The sequence below is a fragment of the Hipposideros armiger genome, unplaced genomic scaffold, assembly GCF_001890085.2.
Source record: "Hipposideros armiger isolate ML-2016 unplaced genomic scaffold, ASM189008v1 scaffold_42, whole genome shotgun sequence".
In the NCBI taxonomy this organism is placed as follows: domain Eukaryota; kingdom Metazoa; phylum Chordata; class Mammalia; order Chiroptera; family Hipposideridae; genus Hipposideros; species Hipposideros armiger.
Window position 1 is genome coordinate 2,729,856 of NW_017731392.1, and position 16,594 is coordinate 2,746,449.

Consider the following 16,594-nt stretch of genomic DNA (forward strand, 5'->3'; position numbering starts at 1 on the left):
TTCAGCATCTTAGCTGTAGAGGGCAGTGTCACTGGCCCTCATATATGGGATCCGAACCGGGGCCCTCTGGTGTCCCAAGCCAGCTCTTAACCAACGTGCCACTCGGCAGGCCCTCAGATATGTTTTATGTAAATAAATGATTGTTAATGTTTATAACATCTAAGATATTGAACTTTTCCCTCAATTCTTCCTACCAGTTAACGCTCTATTAAAAAAAAAGCTATGCTTTAAATGAACTAGAAATGCTGACATAAAAATTAAACAGTGATGCTTAACAAAGTCAACAATTATTTTGTACTGTTAAAAATTCATCCTAGGATGGGGAAGATGGCAGTGGCCAGGACCGGGTCCTGAGAGTCTAATGGCTGCAAAGGGCAGGTGGGAACATGGTGCAGTTGGGAACACGGACAGCTTCCCACGTTACCAAGCACATGCTCCGGGGGACCTATCCCAAGGCTCCAGAATGGGCTGCTGCCGCCAAGAAGTACGAGATGCAGGTAAAAGATTACCAGCTGTACCCGGATGATGGCTTAGGGTATGGTGACTGCCCAAAGCTTCCTGACCGCTCGCAGCATGAGAGGGATCCGTGGCCTACCTGGGGCCACCCAGACCTGAGATTGAACTGGGGTGAACCAATTCACTGGGACCTAGACGTGTACATCAGGAATCATGTGGACACGTCCCCCACACCTGTTTCTTGGAATGTCATGTGTAAGCACCTCTTTGGCTTCGTGGCCTTCATGCTGTTCATATTTTGGATCAGAGAGACTTAGCCCTCCTCCCAGGCCATGGGGCCAAAGTGGTATCCTTATAACAATGTATACCTGGAACTACTAGGCAACTATCCCACCAAAGAGCCTGAGCCCGTGGTTCACTGTGAAGTCTGAGGAGGCTTCATGGGCTTTGTGTCCCTGGCTGACTCCCTCATTCCTACAGATTTAACCTTCAAGAAATCCTTAATAAAACTTGGTGCTGTGGAAAAAAAAAATTCATTCTAAGTGGTCTGTTTGGTACTTTTTAAAAAAAAAATCATAGTTTAAAAAATTTTGTTTTTTCAATGCCTAAGACGGAATAGCCAATAAGAGACAGAAAGGCCTTGTCAGTACAGGCCAGAGACTCTGCAAGGATGACCTGAGGAAGATGTGCAGTGGAGACAACGGGACTCAGTCAGGACAGGAGAGAAGGAAGGAAATCTGTGGGTGTGTGAAAAGGCGGGCTTCCATTCTTTCTCTTAAAAAAAAAATCATTGTCTTTAGAAAATATTACTCAATGTTCAAAGTAGCCACCACATTCCCTTTTTCTTGTTTGCTTTTTCTAGCTCGATTATCTGTCCTGTCAATTTTTGCCTGGAATTATGTTTCACATTTGTCCTTGTTTCATTCCCAAGCAGCCTTACCCATAGCCTATGAAAGTAGCCTGAAAAACTTTGTTTATGAAGGAATGACTTTCTTTATTACATAAATTATATGTGTTTGTTGTAGATATTTCAGAAAAATAGGGTAAGCAAAAAAGAAGAAAAAAATGAATGTGTTGAATCCCACCACTTTGAGCTAATCACTGTTAACATTTTGGTAAAAATCTCTCTGTGTTTATGAGTGTGTGTGTGTGTGTGTGTGTGTGTGTGTGTGTGTGTGTGTAGAATCATAATACTATCTTGCAATTTACTGAATATCATACATATCTGTTCATGTCAATAATATCAATAGACTTTTACAATAGGACTATTGATAAATGTACAGTGTCCTATTCTATGGGTATAATGCCATGTGTTTACTCAATCTTCTATTGTTGAATATTTAGACTGTTTCTAATATGTTATGCTTATAATAGTGATTTTGATCAACATACCTGTAACTACATTAATTGCACACATTCTTAATTATTTCTGTAAGATAAATTCATAAAGGCAGAATTGCAGGGTCAAATGCCTATACACATTTTTAGGGTATTTGATAATGAACAAATTGCAATATGTTCTCTTAATTTGTATCCTAATGTGCAGGATTCCTTTTCTCCAATTTATCCTTTCAAGCATTACCAGATTAACTTGTAGAGAAGAACCCTAACAGTGTCATTTGTTACTCCCCAAAGCTTTCCAGAAGTTCGAATCCTCAGTCTAGCCTCTAAGGCCCCTATAATCTGGGCCCAACCTATTTTTCCAGCTTCATCTCTCACTATTCCCCGTTTCTCTACACTCCATGTTATTGCTATATTATTACTATTACCACCACCTGGAACACACTCAATTTCTACTCTATCTCCATCCACTCTAGATAGATTCCATATCTATATCTTATATCTATGTCATATGAATTCTCATAGTCATATGTATGTACCTGTCTTCTGGCATTTTCATATTCTATTCTATGCTTCATGAATGTTTATGTATCTCTCTTACTATAGCACAAAAGCTTGTAAAGCTGGGACCAAGGCTTTTTCATCCCCTGCAGTAGAACTATAGCAGTCAGGATTGACTCAGTTATGCTGTGGTAATAGACAATTCTCATATCTCAGAGGCTAAAAGTAAAACAGGTTTATTTCTTACTCATGCTGTGTCCATCTCAAGTCAGCAGGGGCTCTGTTCCATGGCATTCTCACTCTGGGATTCAGGAGGCCCCTCCATCTGGAACTGATGTGGCAACAAGGAGAATAGAGAACTAGAAGGTCTCATACTGGCAGTCATTTACTCCTACCAAGAAGAAACATTTATGCCCACAACCCATAGGCCAAAATTAGCCACATGGCTCTGTGGGAGTGGGGGTGGGGGGGGTGGACAGAGAAGAATAATCTTCCCATATAACTAAGAGGAGAAGAGAATCAGATAACAGGGAACATGAAGTCTACAGGAGCTAGTATGGCATCTTGCTTATAATGGACAATCAATAGATATGTGCTGAAAGAACAAGCAAACAAATGAATCTGGAAGTCGTTATAAACACAGAAGAATGCGAACTATAATAGACTATGTTTCACTTTTTAATTAGTTTCATTTTTGTAAGTGGTGGATGTTAACATATATGGGTATTTTGTTTCTCCTATTCAGTATAAATCTGTACATAGAATACAGATACGTGTTTTTCTCTCTCTCTGTAAAGAGGGAAGAATGGCATCAGGGATGTGTGTTCACACCACATACTTTTGGGAGAAGTAGAAATTGCACCAATCACACAGACGTGTCAGGTAGAAAGAATGCCCGAAGCTGTGTAAGAAGAAGGTGATGGTCCTACAGCAGGCGTGATTCAGCTGACTCAAGTCCTTTCTCTTAGGAGGTAAACCTCTGCATTATTCTCATTATAATGAAATGCTAACAGGATGTTATGAAGTAAATAGTAATCTAAGGAGTACCCTCCTGGGACTAGACTTGGGTATGACAGAGGGAGGCGCAAGAAAACATGTGCGCTTGACAAGGCCCTTTGAAGTAGCAAGTGAACTCAACCATAAGAAGTGACATTGCTCAACAAATGCCAGTTTGAGTTCTGTTCCCCTAGAAAAATCATGTTCCGACCAAGAATCTCTCATTTCATGACCTAGAACCTGCAGTCTCAGTGGAACTCTTTTCTGTCTAATGAGACTATTATCACTCTCAAGAGGTAAAGCTTTAAGTTTAGAGAAGTAAATGAAACCCATAGGGTTGCTATTTTGAAGTGGACTTAAATGTGGGTGTAATGGTAACTTTTAGAGCCACTGTAACATGTTACGTGTGTTTCTGTTCAAGAGAATTTGTCATATAAAGTTTATAGCTTTATCGAAATGCTTAAAAGACTTGACTAAGGTTAAAATCTGCATTTAAATATACAAGGAAATTGGTTTATGAAAGGTGAAGTTTGACTTATTAGTTGCATAATAGTGTTTAAATATTTGGGAAAATGTGTTTAATCAATGTAAAAGCTTAATAAATTGAACATTAAACAAAACTAAGTAGTGGTAAGTGTTCTTTCCAGGCCAGAAGCCCCTGAGACATTAAAGATCCTAGCAACAAACAAGACAGGTTTTATCCAGTAGATTTAACAGGCTGTACCTTGGAGCAAAAATGCATGAGATCTGGCTATTACTATTGAAAACAAAATCCAAATTAATATGCTTAGCAGGAAAACCCAGTTAGCAGCTGCATGTTGCTTTTTGTGATCATGTCTCTTGACAAGGATTTATTATTTATGTTGTGGGTTGATTAAGCTTGGATCATAGGCAAATGTTTTGCCATGTTCGCCTCTCTAAGTGTAATAGTAAGCCCAAAGTTTGTTCCTTTAAAACACTTCCGAGGTCCAGCTTTCTAAAGTGAGGGGAATTGAGAGGTGAGGGTTTTAGAGGAGAAGTAGGCTATGCAACCTGGATGATCCAAGGGTTTCTAAGAAAAGGAAAGATTACTATTCATTTCCATGTTGCATTGATGCTAAATCCTCGCTTCTCCCCCAATTTTCATTAAAGTTGCTATACAAACAAATAAATAGACACATCCGAGGTCCAAGTATTTTCACTTCATACTGCTATCATGAAAAAATAATTCAAGCCGTCAATTGATGCCATGGTGCTTACAACTCATGAATCTGTCAATGATTCTTCCTAGGGGCAGGCAGCCGCCTGTTTACAGTTATTTTTCTGGAATGGTCACTTTTGAGTTGCCACTTGCCTGGCTGATCTAAGGTGCTCTGAGGACTTATGAGCTAATGATGCTTAGGGATTTCATGTCCTGAAGAACTCGGTAATCCTGTGCTTCCTGAGTCCCCCTCTAAGCCAGGACCTTCTGTCACATCCCAGAGTTACAGGCAGTTTGAAAGCTCTGCTAAGCAACTATTCTGCTGGACCTTTGGGCATTCTCTGAGGTGCCACTTAGGATTTCTTCAGTAACCTTGACCAGGATGTAGTTCCTCCTTGGCACTCTGCTTCAGGTGCTCTGAGGGTCTGTCTTTCTGAACAACAGCAGCAAAGCAAGCCACGCCATGGGTGAGATCAGCCAAGAGGCTGTGGAGAGATACCTGGAGGACAACCCTCAGTTTGCCAAGGAGTACTTCGACAAGAAGCTGCAGATGGCAGCGCTGGGAGAAGCGTCAGAGCACAGTGGGGAGCGGGGCGCAGCCAGCGCGTCCTTGGCAGGGCTGTCTCCAGAGGAGGAGTCGGCCCTGTGCCTGGAGCTGCTGCAGGCTGTGCGAGAGGAGGCGGGCAGCGCCGATCTGGCGGCGCACATGGCCCTGCAAAGGCTGGCGCTGCTGCTAAGCGCCGACCGCTGCAGCCTGTTCCTGTGCCGGGCCCGCAACGGCACACCCGAGGTGACCTCCAGGCTGCTGAACGTCACTCCGACCTCCAAGTTTGAGGATAACCTGGTGGTCCCTGACAGAGAAGTTGTGTTTCCATTGGACATCGGTATAGTGGGCTGGGTTGCACACACGAAGACAGCCCTTAATGTCCCAGATGTGAAAAAGGTAGGTAGCCTTATGACAGTGGGGCCGATGAGGCCTTGGCGGGGTCCTGGAGGGACAATAGGAAAGAGAGCAGGGGTTCAGGAGGCCATCTTTGTGGCATTGGTTTGGCTCTACTCTGGAGAGTCGAGGGCAGTGGGGAAGAGGAGCACCTAGTCCAGGACTGCCAGATTTAGCAAATAAAAATACGAAATGCCCAGTGCAAACTGAATTTCACATAAACAATGAACGATGTTTTAGTGTATTGTAAGTTTGGCATCTTATCAGGCTTCTTCCCTGGGCCTGGTACAGTCCACACCTTCTCCTTCTCCTTTACACCTCCTCCGTGCTCTGGGCGCTATCCTTCTGAATAACAGCAGAGCAGGCTGCCCACTGGTGAGATCAGCCACCAGGCCAGATGCCAGGACTCCTGAGCCACTCCCCACGCCTCTCACCCACACCCATTTGAAGACACTCGGTTCTTTGGGATGGGTTGGCTCATAAGTGGATTCTTTCGTCTACTGACTAAATGTGCAAAAAGAAAAATGATACTATCTGAAAGCTTCAGTGTTCACATTTAGATCATTAAAACTGAATTGAGGTGATGGTTAAGTGCTATTGGCCATCCCCCCCCCCCCCATAACTCAGATCTATCAAGAATGAGTTCCAGTCAGGTAAAATGAGACATTTGGACCCTCCTGAGACCCAACAGCATATTGCACAAATGGTTATGCTTATTTAAAAACAGAAAATTTAATTCATTCTCCTTACCAAACGAGCAATGCTTGTTCATTTTAGGAGAATTATAACATACAAGTGAAAAGGAAGAAACACAAATGACCCATAATTCCTCCACTCAGCCATAGCCATAGGCACCAGTTTGGAGTTTTTCCTGCCAGCCCTTCATTTTTACAAACATGTCCCATTATTTTGCTTTGCTATTAACAGAAGGAGAGAGGTGGATTATGCTGGCTCGAAGTGGATTGGGAGCTGGCCTTGACATGCTTTCTGTACAGACATTTATTACCAGTTTGTGAGGGGGGCAGCGGGGGGCAGGAGGATAATCCCCCACATGCCTCCTGAAGCTGATTACAGGAGAAGGGCCGCACAGATGCAGAAGGCACAGAAGTTGTCAAACATTAGCAACACTCAGCAAACAACCACAGGATAGCCCTCTAGGTGCAAGGGTTGCCCTTGGTCACGTGGAGCCCTCAGGCCTTTTCCAAGCCTCCCTTCAGTGAGTTTAAGCCAGTTTAAGTACGTTTTTTGAGTCCCATGGCAGCTGCTTGAGGTAACTAAACTGAGGTGTGTCCTATGGCAAAGTTCTCTGGACACCAGTTAGGAGGCTGTCCCCACGCACCCTGAGGCTTTCTCATGGGAATGTGCTTCTTGCCAGGCTCCAGCTGAGGCCATCTCCGAAGTCACTAGGACATCAAACTTAAAGTGACATGCAACATTTTTTTTTCTGAATTTTTTTTTTTAAAGAAGAGATGGATAAAATGACTTCTACTGTAATACTTGATTAGTGAGCCCAGTTCTCCATGTTGAAAAGAAAATGGCAGAATGGAGTTGCTTTAAAGATCAGGTGGCCTTGGTCTGTGGCTGTCCATGGTTAACTCCCAAATGGACAGGACAGTAAATGGGGTGGGGGTTCATGTCTCTCCATTCTTCCTTGTCCTAAGGACTCCTGGCTGTTACAGGTGGGACAGAGACATACGTATTGAAGACAGACACTCGCCTGAGCTCAGGGGAGAGACAGGGGCTTTATTTGTTCTCCATTTCTACTGTTTCTAAGCATTATTTTTTCTCTGAGAGTTGTACTTTTCAACTTTGGATGCACATTAAAATCAAATTGAGAGCTTTTTAAAAAATATTGATATCTGAGACTCTCGGTAGATCAATTACACCAGACTCTCCGAGGTTCGGACGCAGGCACTAGTGTGTTTACAAAGCTCCCCATGTGATTCTAATCTGCAGCCAATGTTGAAAACCACTCATCTCTTGGGTGAGCAGGTGCAAGAGAAGGAAGTGACTTTCAAATCAACTGTAGAATATTAGATGGAAAGGGCTCCTGGAGTGGTTAGCCCAACCCTTTCCTTGGGCAGACAGGAAGCTGAGATCAGGGGAGCTTTATCTCTCCCAGAGTCCACGGTCAGGTCAGTGAATGAAAAACACTGAAATAGAATAAGGCTCTGAGTCCAGTGCTCCCTCCACCCTCACCAAATCCCACGTCTCTGCAGTTTTGCCACACTTCAGTCGCTGTGGGGAAATCTGCAAAGAGAAAGGTGATGGAAACCAATGTTTTAAATGAAATTTCTATTACTTCTTCACCTTTTCATTGCATTTGACATTTTATAAAGATTTTCTCTTTCTTAATCTCACTTGATTCTAGCAAAGACCCTGTGTGGAAGACACATTTTAATCTCCATCCTGTCTATGTAAGAATCTTCTCAATTAGGCAGGGAGTGGTAGGTCCATAACCCAAGTCTTTGGAGGCCTCCCTCTTACCACACTGCTGACCACACACAACTTCTTTCTGGTTGGCAATGTGGGCACAGGTGAAGGAAGGACTTCTCACACCTAGACAAATGCAGAACCGGATACTCCCAACCTCGGGGTCCACGAAGGTGGTAACAGAGATCCATGTGGTGTAGGGTGAGAGCTTTAACATCAGACAGATCTGGGTGCAGATCCAGGTCTGAGACTAGGTAACTATGTGATGGATTGAGTTTCTGCACCCAAGAAATAGAGGTAACCAAATGTACAGATTAAATGAACATGAAATACCTGACTCCTGGTAGGTTCTTAGTAAATAACAGCTATGATAACATTATCTTTATGCTACAAGGGGTCTTGGGGCTGGGTGTGGGTGGTCAAAACTGGGTTAATGGTTATTGCCTGTTTTTAAAATAGGTGAAAGGCAGGAAAACTTTGGATAACATGAAACTGAGAGATAGTCTTTTCAAGTTAATCATTTCTTTTTCTATTGGGAAAAAGAAAAAGCTGTTGATTAACTCTGTGGATGGGCGGTTCTCATGCTGATTGTGGTTAAAAGAAAGTCATGTAGAAGTCCGATGTTTCCAATGATTAACAGGGTGCTTACAGATCCCTTTTCTCCCTCCTCTCTCTTCCTTCTTTCCTTTCTTTCTGACTCCTGATCTCAAGAAATAATGGTGTTTAACCAGAATTTAACAATGCTAAGACTGGATGAGGGGTCCAGGCGGTCTGCTGCGCTAAGCAGTGTTCTCTCCAGTTGTCTTCAGTAGCTTCTTTGAAAAAGAACCATCAAGGAGAGTGTGTGAATCTGAGAAATACAAGATTTACTCAAACAAACTTCAAAAAAAGGATTGTTTGACCTAGTGAAAATAAAAAACCAGAGAGCCTCATTTCGCCTACCCTGAAATTCAATGGATGATTTCACCCAGGACTTTCGGATACAACAATAAGCAAGCATTCTGTTTTGAAACTTAGCAGCCAAATTATCAAAACAGCCAACTGATCTTGAGAACATTTTCTTGTGTTTAGACTCTAGAATAAGATAGCATCAAGTGTTGAAGCTGCAGAATGAAGTGTGTTAGCTAAGAGATGCTGCCTGACTTCATCCCATGGTGTGTGTTTCTGGTATTTTGATTATTCCTTGAGTGCCTAGGATTGCTGTGTAAATGAAAGTGATTATGATCTGTAATGGGTAAGAGGTTCATGGGTAAGCTCATATACCTGTAACCCCAGTTCTGCTCTACTTCTCAGCACACACATTCTGTTCATTGTAACCCTCTGTCTTTCCCTCCCTTCCTCTTGGCACCTTCTTTCTGTTTGGCCATAACATCACCTCTTTTTCTCCTCCCAATCTCAGCCTAGCCTTGATAGGACACAGCTCGGCTGGAAAATGCTCATTCTGAAATGGGCAATGTTACTCTAAGCAATCATAGGATGGGGGAATGTTTGCTCAGGACTTCTGTGTCGCTATGGTTTGGACTAGACAGAATGACCTGTTGCCATTTCTAGACCTATACTCCATGCTCCTGTGCTGCTTTGGCAAATGTGTGAATGTGTCTTTCAGGACAGCCATTTTTCTGACTTCATGGACAAACTAACAGGGTATGTCACTAGGAACGTATTGGCAACCCCGATCATGATGGGCAAGGAGGTTCTTGCTGTGGTGATGGCAGTTAACAAAGTAAATGCACCTGCATTTTCCAAACAGGATGAAGAGGTAATGCTGGCAGCCAATCAGAGGCTCAGGAAATTTACTTGTATATCTGACAGAAACATGCCAAACCTAATTTGTTTTTCTCTGCCATCTGTAGGTCTTTTCCAAATACCTCACCTTTGTTTCTATCATCCTAAAGCTTCATCATACCAACTACCTGTACAGTGTTGAATCCCGAAGAAGCCAGGTAAAGGGAAGGTGACATTAATCCCTTCATGCTGACTTGTTCTGACAAAGGGACCCAGAGAGAGGGGCAACAAGCCCAGGTCCCTCTTTCCCTCATGGGGTTTAAGCCACACGGAGCAGATCCCCAATCTTCAGTCCCAGGTGTCTTCTCATGGTCCACCCCAGCCTTCCATCCCCAAAGCCTGCCCCTCCGTCCATATGTACAATTGGTGTTCCTTTCTTCAGTCTCCATCCTGGATAGCCATGGTTTCTTCATCTATGAGATAGTGATGATAATTATAATACCTGCCCCACATGGTTATTGTGACTATTAAATGGTCATTAGATGAGTTAGTTCACATAAAGCTCTCAGCAGTTCCTGGAACATAGTAAAGCTATTAATTTCAGGAGGAAATCACTCCTCTGAAGACTGTTGCCTCCTTGAGCCAGAAGTATAAAGAACAACATTGGTAACCAGGTTACCTGAGTCTGGACCACTCTCTGGACCTTAGTTTCCTCATCAGTACAATGGTGGGAGGAGGGTTGGGAGGGAGGACTTTCAATGTCTCTTTCCATTCTGACTATCCAGCTAGGGTTACCTCTGATTAACTCAGGATGCATGGAAGGAGGCATGTGGCTGTCTCCCCACAAGGGCCAGCAGGACCAGTGGGCCACTCACACTGCACCCTCTCTCCAGGGACTGCCCCTATATCCAACTATAGGTCACCTCCCTTTGAAGCTAAAACATTTGCTTTCTCCCTTCAAAAACCCACAGCCCTGCAAAGTTCTAGTCATCGTCCCATGCAGAGATTCAGTAGTTTGTTGGATGTGTACATGTTCAAAAATAGAATTGTATTGTCTAGTGATATATATTCATTTTATCTGATGCACCTCCCATTTTATCTTTTCATAATGTATTTTGTTTTAACTGTTTTCTTTTTAATCCCTACTTTCAGATCCTTATGTGGTCAGCCAATAAAGTATTTGAAGAGCTCACAGATGTTGAGCGGCAGTTTCACAAAGCGCTCTACACAGTTAGGACATATCTGAACTGTGAACGATACTCCATTGGACTGCTGGACATGACCAAGGAGAAGGTCCTCATTGTTCCATACATTTTTGTCTTGCCTAAAATCACCTGTAAAATACACATCACATGAAATGTGATCCATTAAAACATGGGTACATTATGTAAATAATGAGTCATGATTGATCATAGAACCAGTGCCAAGAAAATATAATCAGAAGTAAAAGTGTATTTTGGGAACAAAAAGGTCTAGACTTGAATCTTGGCTTTTCTACTTCCTAGTTGTATGTGTGTTCACAAGTCTTTTTTCTTTTTTAAAAATATTAAGTAATTGACTTTTTTTAAAGACAAATTTTAGGTTTACAGAAAAAATGAGCAGAAAGTTCAGCGACTTCCCATTTATGTCCTCTTCTCCCCCACCCCCACTTTCCTCTATTATCTATTTCTATTATAACATCTTGCATTGGTGTGGTACATTTGATAAATCAATATTGATATATAATTATTAACTAAAGTCCACAGTTTACATTAGGCTTCACTCTTTGGGTTGTACAATTCTATGGGTTTTGACAAACGCATAATGTCATTTGTCTGCCATTACAGTATTATAGCAAATAGTTTCCCTGCCTGAAAAATCCTGTGTGCCACCTAGCCATCCTTCCCTCTCCCTACCCCAGGGCCCTGGCAACCAATGATTTTTTTTATTGCCTCTATTGTTTTTGCCTTTTCCCTAATGCCATATAGTTGGAATCATTCAGTATGTAGATTTTTCATATTGGATTATTTCCCTTAGCAATATGCATGTAAGTGTCCTCCATACATTTTTATGGCTCAATACTTCATTTCTTTTTAGTGCTGAATAATATTCCATTGTCTGGATAAATCACAGTTTATTCATTCACCTACTGAAGGATATCTTCGCTGCTTCTGAATTTTGCTAATTATGAATAAAGTGTAGATTTTTATGTGGACATAGTTTTCAACTCCTTTGGGTAAATACCAAGGAGGGCTATTGCTGGATCATATGGTAAGACTATCTTTAGCTTTGCAAGAAACTGCCAAGCTGTCCTCTAAAGTGGGTGTGCATTTTGCATTTCTATTGGAAATACAATAAATGAGAGTTTCTGTTGCTCCACGTCTTTGCTGGCAGTGGGTGATGTCAGTATTTTGGATTTTAGCTATTTTAATAGGTATGTAGTGATATCTCATTGTTTTAAGTTACACTTCCCTGATGACATGTGACGTGAGGCATCTTTTCATCTGTTTCATTAATTTTGTTGAAACTATTCTAGTTCAACATAACTAATGAGTACCATATCATTTACATTTCTTACTATCCATGTGATTTGAAGTTATTTTTTCAGAGTAATTGTTCGAAGTGGACCATACATCAGGAGAGCTGGGCTCTGATCCTAGCTCTGAGAGTTCCTAGGTGATTATATTGGTTAGGATGTTTTTCACTGCCAGTAACATTAGACCCAGGTAAAAAGCATCTTTAACAATAAGATAGTTATTATCTCACTTAATAAGAAGTCCCAAGGTGGGGCAGTTCTAAGGCTGGTTAATTCAGAGCTCAGTACAATCATCAAACTCCCAGGTGCTTTCCATTTTTTCCTGGCCAGGTCTCTGCTACCTTTAGCATATTCATGAGGTCTCCTGTTATGGTGGCAAGATGGCTGTTGTAGCTCAAGACACAGCACATAGACATGACAAAATTGTGAGGTATTTCCTGCAAATGTCACTTTCATCACCTTTCATCTGAGGAACACCTTTCCCCAGAAGCCCCCCCGCCCGCCCGTAGACGTCTCCTTCCTCATTGTCCACACCTGGGCCTTATGCCGGCCCTAAAACTAATCCCATATAATATAGACCACCTGTGGTCTGTGTGGGCCTATAATCCCTGAACAAGTTACCACCTGATACCCATATAAAATCAGGTTCTGTTAGCAAGGAAAAAGGGGAGAATGGATAATAAGTAAGGCATTCAACACTTTGGCTACTGTACATGACCTTGGCCAAGCCTCTTACCCTTGCTAAATTTATTTTAATTATCTATAAAAGAACTGTTAAATACCAAGTACTTTTAATTATGTGCCAGAGTAGTGCTCTGTATGTATTATTCATTTAATCCTAACAATGACCCTGTCATATAAATTTTATTATTATTCCCATTCTACAGATGGAAAAGGTTAAGGTTAAGTGACTGGTTCACGATCACAAGTTCATATAAGCAGTACTGCTGGGAATTGCAAGTCTTTCCAGCTCTAAACTTTTAGAATTATAAATTAATATAAAACATGCCAACACATGAAATTCATATAATGTATGGTAGGTAATGGAACAGTTTGCTTAATAATGTTGAATTATAATTACCTCCAGGAATTCTATGATGAATGGCCAGTCAAGCTTGGTGAAGTTGAGCCTTATAAAGGTCCAAAGACACCAGATGGCAGAGTGAGTGTAACTATCTTTGGTGATATTTGTGCACGGTGCAAAGTGCTAAAACCAGAGACAGCCATGCAGAGTGGAAAGAGCATGGGCCTGAGAAGGCTTGGGTTCTAATCCTATAACTTTATGTGGGACCTTGGAGTAGAAAGAGTACTGCGCATGGGGTTTGAAATTCCAGTCCCAGCTCTGCCCCCAGCGAGTTGGGTGGCCTTTGCTTTAACTCATCATTTAGCTTCTTACTTTCCTTTGCTGTAAAGCCAGGGCTTGGTGGATCAGTGGTTCTCCATAGAGAGGGATGCATCAGAACCACCTGCCTAGCTTTTTAAATACATTGTGCCCAAGTCCTTCTGACATGCTGGGTTGGAATCTCCTGGGAAGGGTTGGGTTAGATTTACTTCCCCCCTTGACTGCAAGCTTCACAGGGCAGAAACTGTGTTTCACTACTGAAAGGGAAGGTAATGGGATGGAATATGTCCGGAGACCTCAGGTTCTTCATCTGTCTAAAGAAGCAGAGAGACTAGTTCTCAAGTCCCTGGAAGCTTGGACAACATAGCCACTGAGTCCTGTTTGTGAGGCACCTGTTCAGATAAGCCAATACGGGAAGGGGAGAGTGCTCCTTGTGTAGCTGGGAGGGGAGGGGGAAACATTGACTGAGGTTGAGAAATTACATGATTTGTTACACTGAAGTTAGCAGGCAGCTATTTCTGCACAATAGAAAGGGATGGATTCAGAGAGAAAAAAGTTTCCCCTAAAAATTGTTTGGGTGAATGCAACTTTTTCAATTTAGTTCAACAGGCTTGTTCATGTCATATTTCCAATATAAAACAATAATATTTCTAGTTTTATTACAAGTTTGTAATCAGGACATGAGTATTTTGGTAATTTACATTATGCAGAGAAATGTGGTTGGGAAATGGGCACTTTTTAAATGAGTTTCAAAGTATAAGTTCGTCAATGAAAAGCATTTTTTTGGGGGGGGGAACAAGATTTTTCTTACCATCTCTCTCTTTCCTCTTAGGAAATCATCTTTTATAAAGTCATTGATTACATCTTACACGGGAAAGAAGAGATCAAAGTGACTCAGTGAGTATTGTCGTAAAGCAGCTGTAGAAAATGCCATTTTATTTTTGTACACAGCACTTTTCTCTGTATTGCAATGGTTTTCTTTCTTGTATTCTTCCCCAAGGACACCTCCTGCAAACCACTGGACTCTCATTAGTGGGTTGCCAACTTATGTTGCTGAAAATGGATTTGTAAGTTATTAAACACATTCAAATCTTAAATAATATTGGATGGAACTCGTATTAGCTAAGGGACAGAACAAATGTGAAAGCAAGAATGTTTCAGGGAACGGTGAGCTGGCCACTTCCTTTGGCTCAGGACATAGGAGAGAGGAAACTTGGCAGTTGAATGTAAGTTCACTAGAGACACCTAAAAGAAAATGTTCTGTCAACACGAGAAAGGTTGATCCATTCCCCAGCTCCTTATTCTGCAGCCACACAAATTTCAGGGTCCTTTGGAAATTCATGGCCATGATTCATGCTGGGTTTAATTTGATCTCAAGGACAGTTCTCTTGGTCAAAACTTTTTTTTTTTTTTAAGATTTTTATTGGGGAATTGGGGGATGGGAACAGTGCTGGGGAAGGGGAACAGACAAGTTGCTGTCGTTTTGTTCTTCAGTCTAGTTGTGGAGGACGTTGCTTCACTGGCTCAAGTTAACACCATCATTGTGCTCTTCCCGGGTGAGGCAGATCAGTCGCCAGCTTCTGGACAGCCGCTCACTGCAGCTGCTGGCCGCTCACGCTGGCTGCTGGCTACACACGATAGCCCATGGCAACCCACTGCAGCAGGGGCTGCAGCCTATGCTGTTGCCAGCGACTCAAGGCAGCCCAGCTCCAGGTTGAGCTGTTGTTCAGCATCTTAGCTGTAGAGGGCAGTGTCACTGGCCCTCATATGTGGGATCCGAACTAGGGCCCTCTGGCGTCCCAAGCCAGCTCTTAACCACCGGGCTACTCGGCTGGCCCTTGGTCAAAACTTTTGAAGCATAAAGATCACTGACAAAAAAAGAAAGTTATATAAAGAGAGAACTTTGCCACTGAACTTTGAAATAAAAAAATATAGTGAGCTGATAAAGAAAGTGAAGTTTTTGCCCTGGTTTGTCAGGTGGAGTGGGGTGGACAGTAGGCCAGGTCTGGCTAAGAGAGGTCAGTCGTAGAAAGACAACAAATAAGTGATTTCTGGTAGGTCCTATAGGTCTCAAGGCCAGAAGTCAGGATCACCCTGGCTTTTCCACTTGGTCTCAACAACTTTCCTTCTTTCTCACGGCTGACTTTTCTCCCGAGTTGGGCTTCTTCACCATCTCTGTCATTTTTTTGGCGTCAAGATTCTTTCTTACAAGAATGTTCAATGCTTTCAACTTTTATGTTGGCATTTTTTTTTATTCCCCCTTCAGATCCAAGTTCCTGAACTATATTTACAGCATTTATTTGCATATTTGCTTTTTCTTTAGCACTGTCCTTGAGTTTTTGGCAGTGTTCATTCATCTAGTTGCTTTGAATTTGGAAGAAGAACCCTTAGAGGTTAGGAGAGTAGGAAGGAGCTGAGATGGTGCTAAATGTCATCCAATGACTTAATTAGCAGGTGATAAGCTAACTTCAGTGTGTGGGTAGCAAATTTGGTCTAACCAAGGTCCAGTGTGAATAATTTGCCTGCAAGCCATTGAGAGCTATGGAAGCAACCTTCATACCTGAGGCATTTTTCCTGTTCTGCGTTGTGGGTTGAATGGCTCCACTCTACAATGTTTCAGGACTTTTGCCTCCTCTTGCTTTACAGATCTGTAACATGCTGAATGCCCCTGCAGATGAATACTTCACATTTCAGGTAACCTTGCCCTCTGCCAGGTCATGCCCCTCAGGGCCAAGGAGAAGGGGAGCATATCTTGTCGCATATCTCCCATCCCCAAAGTCTATGTTAGACTCAGAGACAAAATAATAATAATAATAATAATAATAACTGTGAAGCTTTTGGAAAATATCTAAATGCTAAATTGTATGGCCCAGGCTCTAAGTGCTTTTGTCATTCTGAAAAAAGGAAACCTCCATATGGGTGAAAAAAATTAGAGCAGGCTTCATGGGAAAGTTGAGACTTAACCTGAGCCTCTAAAGGTGACTAAATAAGCCAACAGGAGGCTGAAGAATGGACAATGGTGTGTGTTCCGTGCTTGGCTACCTTTGCCCTGTTGCCTACTGTGCAGGTGCCACACCATGGTTCTCAGACTTCAGAGGGCATCAGAATTACCTAGGGAGCTTATTCAAGATGTATGCACATGAAACAAGTTTTTTTTGTGTTTTT

At 42.2% G+C, this 16,594-nt stretch overlaps 1 protein-coding gene and 1 pseudogene across 1 annotated transcript in view; both read left to right on the forward strand.

Annotated features, from left to right (window-relative positions):
- Window positions 1-136: 136 nt before the first annotated feature.
- LOC109380927 (NADH dehydrogenase [ubiquinone] 1 beta subcomplex subunit 8, mitochondrial pseudogene) lies at window positions 137-887 on the forward strand (annotated as a pseudogene).
- A 3,857-nt stretch (window positions 888-4,744) lies between these two features.
- The window catches only part of PDE6C (phosphodiesterase 6C), a 36,987-nt gene continuing 25,137 nt past the window's right edge, over window positions 4,745-16,594 (forward strand). Inside the window, exons 1-8 of the mRNA XM_019639109.1 lie at window positions 4,745-5,417; window positions 9,454-9,606; window positions 9,701-9,790; window positions 10,725-10,865; window positions 13,175-13,249; window positions 14,262-14,326; window positions 14,430-14,496; window positions 16,076-16,123. Coding sequence (XP_019494654.1) covers window positions 4,938-5,417; window positions 9,454-9,606; window positions 9,701-9,790; window positions 10,725-10,865; window positions 13,175-13,249; window positions 14,262-14,326; window positions 14,430-14,496; window positions 16,076-16,123 — 1,119 coding nt within the window. The 5' untranslated portion in view covers window positions 4,745-4,937. The remainder of the gene's footprint in view (window positions 5,418-9,453; window positions 9,607-9,700; window positions 9,791-10,724; window positions 10,866-13,174; window positions 13,250-14,261; window positions 14,327-14,429; window positions 14,497-16,075; window positions 16,124-16,594) is intronic.